Source organism: Rana temporaria, chromosome 11 (genome assembly GCF_905171775.1).
Source record: "Rana temporaria chromosome 11, aRanTem1.1, whole genome shotgun sequence".
NCBI classification, from domain to species: domain Eukaryota; kingdom Metazoa; phylum Chordata; class Amphibia; order Anura; family Ranidae; genus Rana; species Rana temporaria.
The window spans coordinates 2,933,592-2,946,681 of NC_053499.1; the positions used below are offsets into that span (position 1 = coordinate 2,933,592).

The window sequence follows — 13,090 nt, forward strand, 5'->3', positions numbered from 1 at the left end:
TGAGGAGTTCCCACCATCCCTGTGCTGAGTTCCCGGGTCTGTACACCCGCTGTGCCCATTATGAGGGGTTCCCACCATCCCTGTGCTGAGTTCCCGGGTCTGTACACCCGCTGTGCCCATTATGAGGGGTTCCCACCATCCCTGTGCTGAGTTCCTGGGTCTGTACACCCGCTGTGCCCATTATGAGGGGTTCCCACCATCCCTGTGCTGAGTTCCCGGGTCTGTACACCCGCTGTGCCCCATTATGAGGGGTTCTCACCATCCCTGTGCTGAGTTCCCGGGTCTGTACACCTGCTGTGCCCATTATGAGGGGTTCCCACCATCCCTGTGCTGGATTATTGGAGAATGTAGAAGGAGAGGTTGGAATACATACAGGTGTGTGGAGTTCCCCCAGCTCTAGAAAAGGGGGGGATGGGGGGGGGCAGAGCCAACAGTTTACAGCAGGTATATACAGCCAGCCCAGCAGACTCCGCCTACAACTGTCACTTGTGGGCGATGCCACCCTTGTTCTTACCCAGCATGATGGTCAGCCAGAGGGCCAGGTCCTCCTTCATGGGCAGCAGGTTGGCTTCATGCCGGATGGAAAGCCACTGGCTGTATTGGTGCATGTCGGAGAGACCCGGACTGCGTCCTGCTGGACTCAACGTGGGGCACATCATGACCAATCAGGAGAGTCTGAGGGGACAAGAAATACCGCAATCAGCGCAAAATCTCACATCACACCTTTTCATTACACACTGATGATGATGTCATCACTCTTCTTCTCTATGCAATTCCAGCAGATCGTGGCTGGTGGGAGGAGCCAGCATGGCGCTGTACATACAGTCCATTCACAGCGCTTCACTTTTTCCACATTTTGTGATGTTACAGCCTCATTCCAAAATGGATTCAATTCATTATTTTCCCCAAAATTCTACAAACATCCCCCAAAATGACAACGGGAGAGAAGTTTGTTAGAAATCTTTGCAAATTTATAAAAAAAAAATATATAAAAAATCTATGTACATAATTATCACAGGCTCCTCCCACGTACATAAGTATCACAGGCTCCTCCCACGTACATAAGTATCACAGGCTCCTCCCATGTACATAAGTATCACAGGCTCCTCCTACATACATGGGTATCATAGGCTCCTCCCATGTACACAAGTATCACAGGCTCCTCCCATGTACATAATTATCACAGGCTCCTCCCATGTACATAAGTATCACAGGCTCCTCCCATGTACACAAGTATCACAGGCTCCTCCCATGTACACAAGTAGCACAGGCTCCTCCCATGTACACAAGTATCACAGGCTCCTCCCATGTACATAAGTATCACAGGCTCCTCCCATGTACACAAGTATCACAGGCTCCTCCCATGTACACAAGTATCACAGGCCCCTCCCATGTACATACTTATCACAGACTCCTCCCATGTACATAAGTGTCACAGGCCCCTCCCATGTACATAATTATCACAGACTCCTCCCATGTACAGAAGGATCACAGGCTCCTCCCATGTACATAATTATCACAGGCTCCTCCCATGTACATAAGTATCACAGGCTCCTCCCATGTACATAATTATCACAGACTCCTCCCATGTACATAAGTGTCACAGGCCCCTCCCATGTACATAATTATCACAGACTCCTCCCATGTACATAAGTATCACAGGCTCCTCCCATGTACATAAATATCACAGACTCCTCCCATGTACAGAAGTATCACAGACTCCTCCCATGTACAGAAGGATCACAGGCTCCTCCCATCCACATAAGTATCACAGGCTCCTCCCATGTACATAAGTATCACAGGCTCCTCCCATGTACATAAGTATCACAGGCTCCTCCCATGTACATAAATATCACAGACTCCTCCCATGTACATAAGTATCACAGGCTCCTCCCATGTACATAAATATCACAGACTCCTCCCATGTACAGAAGTATCACAGACTCCTCCCATGTACAGAAGGATCACAGGCTCCTCCCATGTACATAAGTATCACAGGCTCCTCCCATGTACATAAGTATCACAGGCTCCTCCCATGTACATAATTATCACAGACTCCTCCCATGTACATAAGTGTCACAGGCCCCTCCCATGTACATAATTATCACAGACTCCTCCCATGTACATAAGTATCACAGGCCCCTCCCATGTACATAATTATCACAGACTCCTCCCATGTACATAAGTATCACAGGCCCCTCCCATGTACATAAGTATCACAGACTCCTCCCATGTACATAAGTATCACAGGCTCCTCCCATGTACACAAGTATCACAGGCTCCTCCCATGTACATAAGTATCACAGACTCCTCCCACATACATAAGTATCACAGGCTCCTCCCATGTACATAAGTATCAAAGGCTCCTCCCATGTACATAAGTATCACAGGCTCCTCCCACATACATGAGTATCACAGGCTCCTCCCATGTACATAAGTATCAAAGGCTCCTCCCATGTACATACGTATCACAGGCTCCTCCCATGATAGATAGATAGATAGAGAGAGAGAGAGAGAGAGAGAGAGAGAGAAAGATAGATAGACAGATAGAGATAGATAGATAGATAGATAGATAGATAGATAGATAGATAGATAGATAGATAGATAGATAGATAGATAGATAGATAGATGGATGGATGGATGGATGGATGGATGGATGGATGGATGGATGGATAGATAGATAGATAGATAGATAATGGTGGACAGATAGAGACTTTGCTGGCTGCATGCTTCTCTGGGGTGTCAGGAAATCTTGGATCCAGATACAGCCAGGTGATTGGTGGGATTCTCTGGCCGCCCCAGAATTCCATCCAATGAAATAACATTATATAAGAACGGCCCAAAGTCTCCTTTCTATTCCAATGATACAAGGAATCCGCAGAATTATAAAAAGGAGAAAAATCTCGGATCTCCTCTCAGCGCCGCTCCTCGTCACCGCCAATCACTCCTCAGTCCCGGCGACGAGCGACGACCATCATCTCCTCTCCGCATCGCCGCAACTAATTACCACACCGCAAAATAAACATGAAGATCATTAGAATTATATATAAAAAAAAGGCCAATATAAAAAAAAGTTCTGTTTGTTAATTTGTTAAAACAATGTATAAAGGCAAAACAGATACTTGAGGAAGAACTCTGAGAAAACCTACTATTCTCCCATGCAGTGGGGATTAGTCTCCCATGCAGTGGGGATTATTCTTCCATGCAGTGGGGATTATTCTGCCATGCAGTAGGACTGTGTTGCGCCCGGTTACACTGGTCCTCCATCTGCTGTGTGCTGCCGGTCCTGCTGCATCTTCTACCAGCTGCTGCCTACCCAGCCTGGGGTCTGCTGTTCCTGCTGCCCTCCGCTGCTTCAGCTATCCAGCCTGACCCTGGTGACGCACCTGTCATGCCCCTCAGCGACCAACGGAAGATCTTACAGGCACTCTTACCTTACCACACACTCGTGGCCTCTGTTGCAACATCAGTGGTCCTTGGGCTGGGGCTCTACGAGAGATCTCCCTTTACACATCAGGCTCTGCCACAAGGTACGTGACAACCACCTATCAGTGCTTATCAGTGCCACCTATCAGTGCTAATCAATGCAGCCTATCAGTGCCCACCAGTGCCACCTATTAGTGCTAATCAATGCAGCCTATCAGTGCCCACCAGTGCCGCCTATCAGTGCCCACCAGTGCAGTCTATCAGTGCTAATCAATACTGCCTATCAGTGCCCATCAGTGCAGCCTATCAGTGCTCATCAATGCTGCCTATCAGTGCCTCCTCAGCAGGACTCTGAGCTGAGAGTGTCTCTCTCATACAGCCCAGAGCCTGCATTGACAGTTCCCCCCTCCCTCACATAGATGGGTGATGAGAGAGCCGATCTGCTCCTCCTCCTCCTCCCGCCCCTCTCCTGTGTGCACCATGGGAAGTGCGAAGCCCAGAAGCTGAACGATTAAAGCCCCCGACAGTGGCAGAACACCGGAGTCGCAAGTACAAACTTTTGCGACCCTGGTAGTTCCGCCACTGAAGCAGATCATGACTGGTGGAAGGTTCTGTACATAGCTTTCCTGAAAACATCACAGCGCCCTGCCTCAGTACTCCTCTCAAGAGCCCTCAGTCCTGATATAAGGGGGACTCTGATGGGGACCCTGATTTAATTGGGGGCCGCTGATGTAAAGTGTGACTCTGATGGAGACCCTGATGTAAGGGTGACTTTGATGTGGTCCCTGATGTAAATGATGGGGACCTATAAGTAAGGAAGAACTCTGATGGGGATCATGATATAAGGGGGACTCGAATGGGGACCCTGATTTAATTGGGAACCCCCGATGGGGATACTGATGTAAGTGGGGGACTCTGATGGAGACCCTGATGTAAGGGCGACTTTGTTTTTACGACGACTTTAACTAGGTCTTATTTTCGGGGTAGGGCTTATTTTCAGGGGAAACGGGGTAGATAGTTCCACAGAACCCCTTCTGGAGGTTGAAATTCCACCCATAAACACCCCTTACCTTATCCAAGAATATTGTGCCAAAATCAAGGTGAACCAGTGGCGGCTGGTGCTCAAAATTTTTGGGTGGGCGCAAACGGAAAAAAAAAATTGCAGCCTCACTGTGCCTATCAAATGCAGCCACTGTGCCATCAATTTTCACCACTGTGCCATGCCATCAAACGCAGTCACTGTGCCATGCCATCAAATTCAGTCACTGTGCCATCAATTGTCACCACTGTGCCATGCCAAACGCAGCCACTGTGCCATGCCATCAAATGCAGTCACTGTGCCATCAATTGTCTCCACTGTGCCATGCCATCAAACGCAGCCACTGTGCCATCAATTGTCACCACTGTGCCATGCCATCAAACGTAGCCACTGTGCCATCAATTGTCACCACTGTGCCATGCCATCAAATGCAGCCACTGTGCCATCAATTGTCACCACTGTGCCATGCCATCAAACGCAGCCACTATGCCATCAATTCGCACCACTGTGCCATGCCATCAAACGCAGCCACTGTGCCATGCCATCAAACGCAGCCACTGTGCCATCAATTGTCACCACTGTGCCATGCCATCAAATGCAGCCACTGTGCCCCTCAATTGTCGCCACTGTGCCAATTGTCATCACTGTGCCCTTTAATTGTCGCCACTGTGCCCATTGTTGCCACTGTGCATGTCACTGTGCCCTAAGCAAAATTCTGCTAAGGGGCCCTCTACCTGACCCGTGATGCCGTGAGCTATTTAAACCATTTGGCCGAAGAGAATCGCGCACACGAGTGACATCACCGCGCCCGTGACATTAATTCACACACTATGACAGGAGGGCAGGGCTGGACTGGGACAAAAATTTGTCCCTGGACTTCATCCAGACCGGCCCACTTTAATTTTGAGTGTGACCAACAGCACCCCCTGGTGAACAATTCCTCTCTGCCATATCTTATCCTATAGATTGTGTAGATCAGCAAAAGATCTGAATATTGTTACATTTTAGCACAAAACAAGTTCCGAAAGTTCGAATCTCATCAATCCAATGCTAGAGAATAGATAGGTTACCAATGAATGAAAATATTGCTACGTATTAGAACGGGAAGGCTTCAAGAGCATGAAAAGCCACCCAGAATGTCCAACCCGACAAATCTCACTCTATAGGGTGCGCAGCCTAACAAAAGTGCAGAATATTGATAAATAACCCCTTCAGGAAGCTGAAATCCCTTCCAAAATTCCAAACTCCTTATCCTGACTAAGGCCGCGTGCACGCGATCAGTCCATCCGATGAGAACGGTCCTTCAGTCCGTTTTCATTGGTTTTGACCGATCGTGTGTACGCGGCCTAAGAATGTGATAGTGAATATCTCCTGGCTGGGCTACCAGTTCAGACACAAAGGGCTAGATTCACAGAGAGTTACGCCGGCGTATCAGTAGATACGCCGTCGTAACTCTGAATCTGCGCCGTCGTAAATTTAAGCGTATTCTGGAAACCAGATACGCTTAAATTAGGCTAAGATACGAGCGGCGCAAGTCTCCTACGCCGTCGTAATCTTAGGATGCATATTTACGCTTAGCGTAGTGTATCGTCTTTACACTACGCCGCCGTAAGTTAGCGAGGCAAGTACATGATTCACATAGTACTTGCCTGCTATGTTATGGCGGCGTAGCCTAAAGCGGGCGGGCGTAAGCGCGCCTAATTCAAAATAGGCTGAGGGGGGCGTGTTTAATGTTAATTTTGTTTGACCTGACGTGATTGAAGTTTTTTTGGAACGGCGCATGCGCCGTCCACCTACATATCCCAGTGTGCATTGCGGCAACGTATGCCGCACGGGCCTATTGGTTTCGACGTGGACGTAAATGACGTAAATCCCTATTCACGGACGACTTACGCAAACGACGTAAAATTTTTGAATTTCGGCGCGGGAACGGCGCCCATACTTAACATTACTGTTCCAGCTATTTGATGGAATATCTTTAGGCCTGATAATGCGTTACGTAAACGGCGTATCTGTACTGCGTCACCCGGGCGTACGTTCGTGAATAGGCGTATCTAGTGATTTACATATTCTACGCCGACCGCAATGGAAGCGCCACCTAGCGGCCAGCCAACATATTGCACCCTAAGATAGGACGGCGCAAGCCGTCGTATCTTAGATAGGTTTAAGTGTATCTCTGTTTGAGAATACACTTAAACTTAGGTGGGCGCAGATTCCGAGTTAGGTCGGCGTATCTACTGATACGCCGACCTAACTCTACCTGAATCTAGCTATTAATCTTTAGAATTTTCGGATTTTCTTTCTTATTTTCTAATTTTCTAATTTACAAATTTTTTAATTTACAAATTTTAGAATTTAAGATTTTTTGAATTTACGAATTTTCTAATTTACGAATTGCGATCATATAGATTGACCCAAAAAACAAAAAAAAACAACAAAAAAAAACAAATGAGACAAAAACTAACACATTTTTCGGCAGTGCCTTTGCAACCCCATTAAGATATTATTGACAATTGTATAGATTGCACAGGTTATCAATATTTAATAATATATTGTTACATATTAGCTTCAGGAACATGGGCGTCCGCTGACATTTTTCAGGAGGGGGGGGGCACTTCTGCAGCGGTGATACACATTTAACCCTTTCTTTAAACGCTAGCAGGAGTTAAAAGCCCCACCGCTAGCGGCCGAATAGCGCAGCTAAAACGATGGTAAAGCGGCACTTTTTATCGGTGCTTTACCGATAACGCATCCAGCTGGCAGTGTGAAATAGCTCTTGAGATAGTTCAGCTTCACTCCATGCCCATATAAATATAGCCTAGAGAATGTACAGACCCCCCTTCAGCACAGACCCCTCCATTCAGCACAGATCCCTCCATTCAGCACAGACCCCTCCATTCAGCACAGACCCCTCCATTTAGCACAGACCCCTCCATTCAGCACAGACCCCCCCCTTCAGCACAGATGGACCACCATTCTGCACAAACCCCCCCCCCCCCTTCAGCACAGACGGACCTCCCCTCCCCCCATCCCATTCAGTACCTCATTTCAGCCATCAGCATGACCGGGTCACAGCAGGTTCCCTCCCCCTGTGTACACATAAACACTGGAGGGGGAGGCAGCTTCACTCTGTTCGCTGTGTCTGTGTGACATCCGGCCCGGGACCACTCAGACAGCCCGTGGCCGCGAGGCTCTTCAACACCTTCTCGATTTTCCAGGGGGGGGTCAATTGCCCCCCCCTTGCCCTATGGAGCGGACGCCCATGTTCAGGAACTACACATTCCATGCAAAATGACCAACCTGATAGATCTTATCTTACAGATTGCGTTGGTTAGCAAAAGATCAAAATATTATGTTTTAGCACAGTATAGGTTCAGGAAGCTCAGAACCTATACATTTGTACCTATAGGTTGTATAGGTTTTCAATAGTTTAAAAAATTGCAATATATCAGCCTAGGCAGGCTTCTGGAACCTGAAGTACCATCGGAAATGTGCAATCTGATAGGTCTTATCCTATAGGTTGAGTTGATTAGCAAATAGATCAACATATTGATACTTTTTAGCACTGTAAAGGTTCAGAAAGCTCAAATCCCAAGAAATGTATCCTATAGGTTGTGTAGGCTATCAATAGTTTTAAATATTCGTATATCTGAGCCTAGGCAGGCTTCTGGAACCTAACGTGCCATCCAGAATTTCCAATCTGGTGGACCTTATCCTATAGGTTGAGTTGGTTAAGAATAGATTGAAATATTGTTACTTTTTAGCACTGTAAAGGTTCAGAAGGCTCAAATCCCAAGAAATGTATCCTATAGGTTGTGTAGGCTATCAATACAGTAGTTATAAATATTGTTAAATATCAGCCTAGGCAGGCTTCTGGACCCTGAAGTGCCATCCAGAATGCCCAGTCTGGTAGACCTTATCCTACAAGTTGAGTTGGTTAAGAATAGATTAGAATATTGTTACTTTTTAGCATTGTAAAGGCTCAGAAAGCTCAAACCCCATAAACCTTTACCTATAGATTGCATAGGTTATTAATTTTTAATAATATATTGTTACATATTATGACAGGCAGGCTTCAGAAACCACAATTGCCATCCAAATTGACCAACTTGATAGATTTTATCCTACAGATTACATTGGTTAGCAATGGATTGAAATATTAAGTTTTAGAACAGTAAAGGTTCAGAAAGTTCAAATCCTATAAGTCTTTACCTATGGATTGTGTAGGTTACCAATAGTTAAAAATATTGTTACATATAAGCTCAGGAAGGTTTCAGGAACCTGAAATGCCACCCAGAATGTCCAATCTGGTAGACCTTATCCCAAAGGATGAGTTTGTAAGCAATAGATCAAAATATTGTTACTTTTTTAGCACCATCAAGGTTCGAAAAAAGCTCAAATCCCATAAACCTTTATCTATAGATTACATAGTTTATCAATATTTATTAATATATCGATATATATTGAGACAGGGAAGCTTCAGGAACCACAAATGCCACCCAAAATGACCAACTTGATAAATTCTACAGACTGCGTTGGTTAGCAGGAGATCCAAATATCCAAATGTCTTTACCTATGGATTGTGTAGGTTACCAATAGTTATAAATATTGTTACATATCAGCTCAGGAAGGTTTCAGGAACCTGAAATGCCATCCAGAATGTCCAGTCTGGTGGACCTTATCCTAAAGGTTGAGTTTGTAAGCAATGGATCAAAATATTGTTACTTTTTTTTAGCACCATAAAGGTTAAAAAAAAGCTCAAGTCCCACAAACCTTTATCTATAGATTACATAGGTTATCAATATTTAAGAATATATTGATACATATTGAGACAGTCACAGGAAAGCTTCAGGAACCACAAATGCCACCCAAAATGACCAACTTGATAGATTCTACAGACTATCCAAATGTCGTTACCTATGGATTGTGTAGGTTACCAATAGTTAAAAATATTGTTACATATCAGCTCAGGAAGGTTTCAGGAACCTGAAATGCCATCCAGAATGTCCAGTCTGGTAGACCTTATCCTACAGGTTGAGTTTGTAAGCAATGGATCAAAATATTGTTACTTTTTAGCACCATAATGGTACAAAGAAGCTCAAATCCCATAAAATGTTATCTATAGATTATATAAGTTATCAATATTTAATAATATATTGATACACTTTGAGACAGGAAAGCTTCAGGAACCACAAATGCCACCCAAAATGGCCAACTTGATAGATTCTACAGACTGCGTTGGTTAGCAAGAGATCCACATATATTTTTTTAGCACAGTAAAGGTTCAGAAAGCTCAAATCCTATACCCATGGATTGTGTAGGTTACCAACAGTTACAAATATTGTTACATATCAGCCCAGGAAGGTTTCAGGAACCTGAAATGCCGTCCAGAATTTCCAGTCTGGTAGACCTTATACTATAGGTTGAGTTGGTAAGCAATAGATCAAAATATTGTTACTTTTTTAGCACCATAAAGGTTAAAAAAAAGCTCAAATCCCATAAACCTTTATCTATAGATTACATAGGTTATCAATATTTAATAATATATCGATATATATTGAGACAGGGAAGCTTCAGGAACCACAAATGCCACCCAAAATGACCAACTTGATCAATTCTACAGACTGCGTTGGTTAGCAAGAGATCCAAATATAGAAATGTCTTTATGGATTGTGTAGGTTACCAATAGTTAAAAATATTGTTACATATCAGCTTAGGAAGGTTTCAGGAACCTGAAATGCCATCCAGAATGTCCAGTCTGGTGGCTTCTATCCAATAGATTGTGTTTGGTTAGCAATAGATCAAAATATTGTTACTTTTTTAGCACCATAAAGGTTTAAAAAAAGCTCAAATCCCAAAAACCTTTATCTATAGATTACATAGGTTATCAATATTTAATAATATATCGATATATATTGAGACAGGGAAGCTTCAGGAACCACAAATGCCACCCAAAATGACCAACTTGATCAATTCTACAGACTGCGTTGGTTAGCAAGAGATCCAAATATCCAAATGTCTTTATGGATTGTGTAGGTTACCAATAGTTAAAAATATTGTTACATATCAGCTCAGGAAGGTTTCAGGAACCTGAAATGCCGTCCAAAATGTCCAGTCTGGTGGCTTCTATCCAATAGATTGTGTTTGGTTAGCAATAGATCGGAAAATATAGTTAATTAGTCGTAGAGAACGTCCTCAGGAAACTCAAAATTCCTTCCAGAATTCCGATCGCAGACCCCCTTACCTCGTTCCCTTTCAGGAAGACCGTCTAGCCTCCAACTCCCAGGCAGTACATGAACGTTTTGTAACTTCTCGCAAAATGTTGCTATCGGTATTAGGACCCAGGTTTTTTTTTTTCCTCCCCAAGTCTATAAAAGTAAAAAGTCATCTCGGATTGAGAGCGCCATTGTCAGGAGCAGAGCCCGGGATGGTTTACACTGCACCTAATGGCATGTAACACATTCAACAAACTGCAGGGCTGCCTGCCTCCCCCTCCACGCTGCGAACACTGAGCTTCTTATATGACTGCACACAAAACTTTTTTTTTCTTTTTTTGGAAGCTCTTCTTTGCAGAAAAGGACAGCGCTTGTATTTTGCCAGCAAAGTCATTTAAACCATCCGCTGATATTTCCAAATAATCGACCCCCCACCCCCCCCCCCCCTGTCCGTCCGTCCGTCCGTTCGTCAGACAATATCGCAGAAACTGGGTCATGCGCTGAAAGCGATTCTGTTTCAGGGCGCCCTTTGTGTGAAAAGGGAGACATCGGAGGAATCTGAGCGTTTTTGTTTTGTCCGCCTTCGTTAGCTACATGAAACGCCGTCATTATGAGCTTAGGGGAGATTAAGAGATTTTTTCGGGTGAGTTCCCACGTGGTAATATGAGTCCAAATAAAGCTTCTTCTTGTTGGGTTTTTTTTTTGGGCTTTCTTTTTGTTATTTTGAAGAAGAAGAAGACGAAGAAGAAGAAGAAGAAGAAGAAGAAGAAGAAGAAGAAGAAGAAGAAGAAGAAGAAGAAGAAGAAGAAGAAGACCATACACGTGAGATAGAGGTTGGAAGCCAGGGAACTTTAATTATCAAAGATCTTTCTATAAGCCTAAACTTACATTTGATATTAGTGAGCTGAGGGGTCCTGGCCGGCCTTGGGGAAACAACAGGAAAATCAGGATTTCAGGGGATCCCCATGACTAAGCCCTGAGGGGCAGAGCGAAATGCGTTGGGAGCATGGCCTGGCCTGAGCCAAGGCTGAGGTTGCCACTTATCATTGCACCTGGGATGATACAGATGTGCGGCCATAGGGTTATCTTTCTTCATACTGAGTGACTACTGGAGCCGGGAAGGGCTCCCTCCCGATCAGCACTCCCAGCGGTGGACACTAAGGACTAGTACCCCCTCCAGAGAGCCTGAACAGCACACTAAACAGGTCTTTTGAGTCACAGGAAAATCAATGGCAGCCCATTGGTTCTGCCCAAGATCAATCAGAAATTGGGAGTCTACAGAGCGCCACAGCTGTCATGGGTGGGGCCACAAACAGATCCTAATTGTTTTATAATTTCACAAGACTGTTTGAGCCGTCGGGTTATTGAGGTTATGTTAAAGCAGAAGTTTTCAACCACCGGGCTGTGGCCCATTGCCACGCCAAAGCCTCTCTTCTCCCAGGCCTCAAGCCAACTGCAGATCCTAAAACCTCTCACAGTGCCCCCCAGTTCCCATAGTTCCCCCCAAACCTCCTATAGTGGCCCACAGTGCCCCCTACATTTCCTGAGAGTCCTCCACCTCCCACAGTGTCGTCCAACTTAAAACAGTGTCCCTTAGCCTGCTGTAGAGCCTGCAGCCTTCATAGTGCTCCCAGCCTCCAACATTGGTGCACAGTGCCACCTCCCAAGCTTGCACTCATGCCTTCTTTCTCCAGAATGGTCATGCCCTACAGGACCACCCAATCTCCTGTAGAGTCTCCTATCCCACTCCACAACTTTCACCCACATCCCCGCGCACACACAGTGCCACCCAGCCTCCTACAAAGCCTCCAACACTCCATAGTGCCCCCAACCTCCAACCATGTCTCACAGTGCCCTCCAGCTTCCTCCAGAATCTTCATCCCCCTACAGGGCCACCAAGCCTTCTGCAGAGTCTCCTATCTCACTCCACACCCTCCTTCTCTACTGCAGTGCCACATAGCCTTTCACACGGCCCACCCCAAGCCTGCTGCAGACTCCAGCGCTCCATGGTACCCCCAAACTCCACAGTGCCTCGCAGAGCCCCAGCTTCCTCCAGAAACCCCATCCCCTACAGGGCCACCAAGTCGGCTGCAGAGTCCCCTATCCCAGTTCACAACCTCCATCCCCACCACAGTGCCACCCAGCCTCCCACACTTTCACCCCCTCCCCCCAAGCCTGCTTCACAGCCTCCAGCCCTGCATAATGCCCCCAATCTTCAAAAGTGCCCCCCTCCCCCCAGCTTTCTCCAAATACCTCATCCACTACAGGGCCACCAAGTCGGCTGCAGAGTCCCCTATCCCAGTTCACAACCTCCATCCCCACCACAGTGCCACCCAGCCTCCCACAATTTCAACCCCTCCCCCCCAAGTCTGCTTCACAGCCTCCAGCCCTCCATAATGCCCCCAATCTT

At 45.9% G+C, this 13,090-nt stretch overlaps 1 protein-coding gene across 1 annotated transcript in view; it reads right to left on the reverse strand.

The window, feature by feature from the left end:
- GAS2 (growth arrest specific 2) overlaps nucleotides 1-11,103 on the reverse strand; it is a 72,375-nt gene extending 61,272 nt beyond the window's left edge. Inside the window, 2 exon segments of the mRNA XM_040327900.1 lie at nucleotides 515-675; nucleotides 10,710-11,103. Coding sequence (XP_040183834.1) covers nucleotides 515-659 — 145 coding nt within the window. The 5' untranslated portion in view covers nucleotides 660-675; nucleotides 10,710-11,103.
- Nucleotides 11,104-13,090: the final 1,987 nt, after the last annotated feature.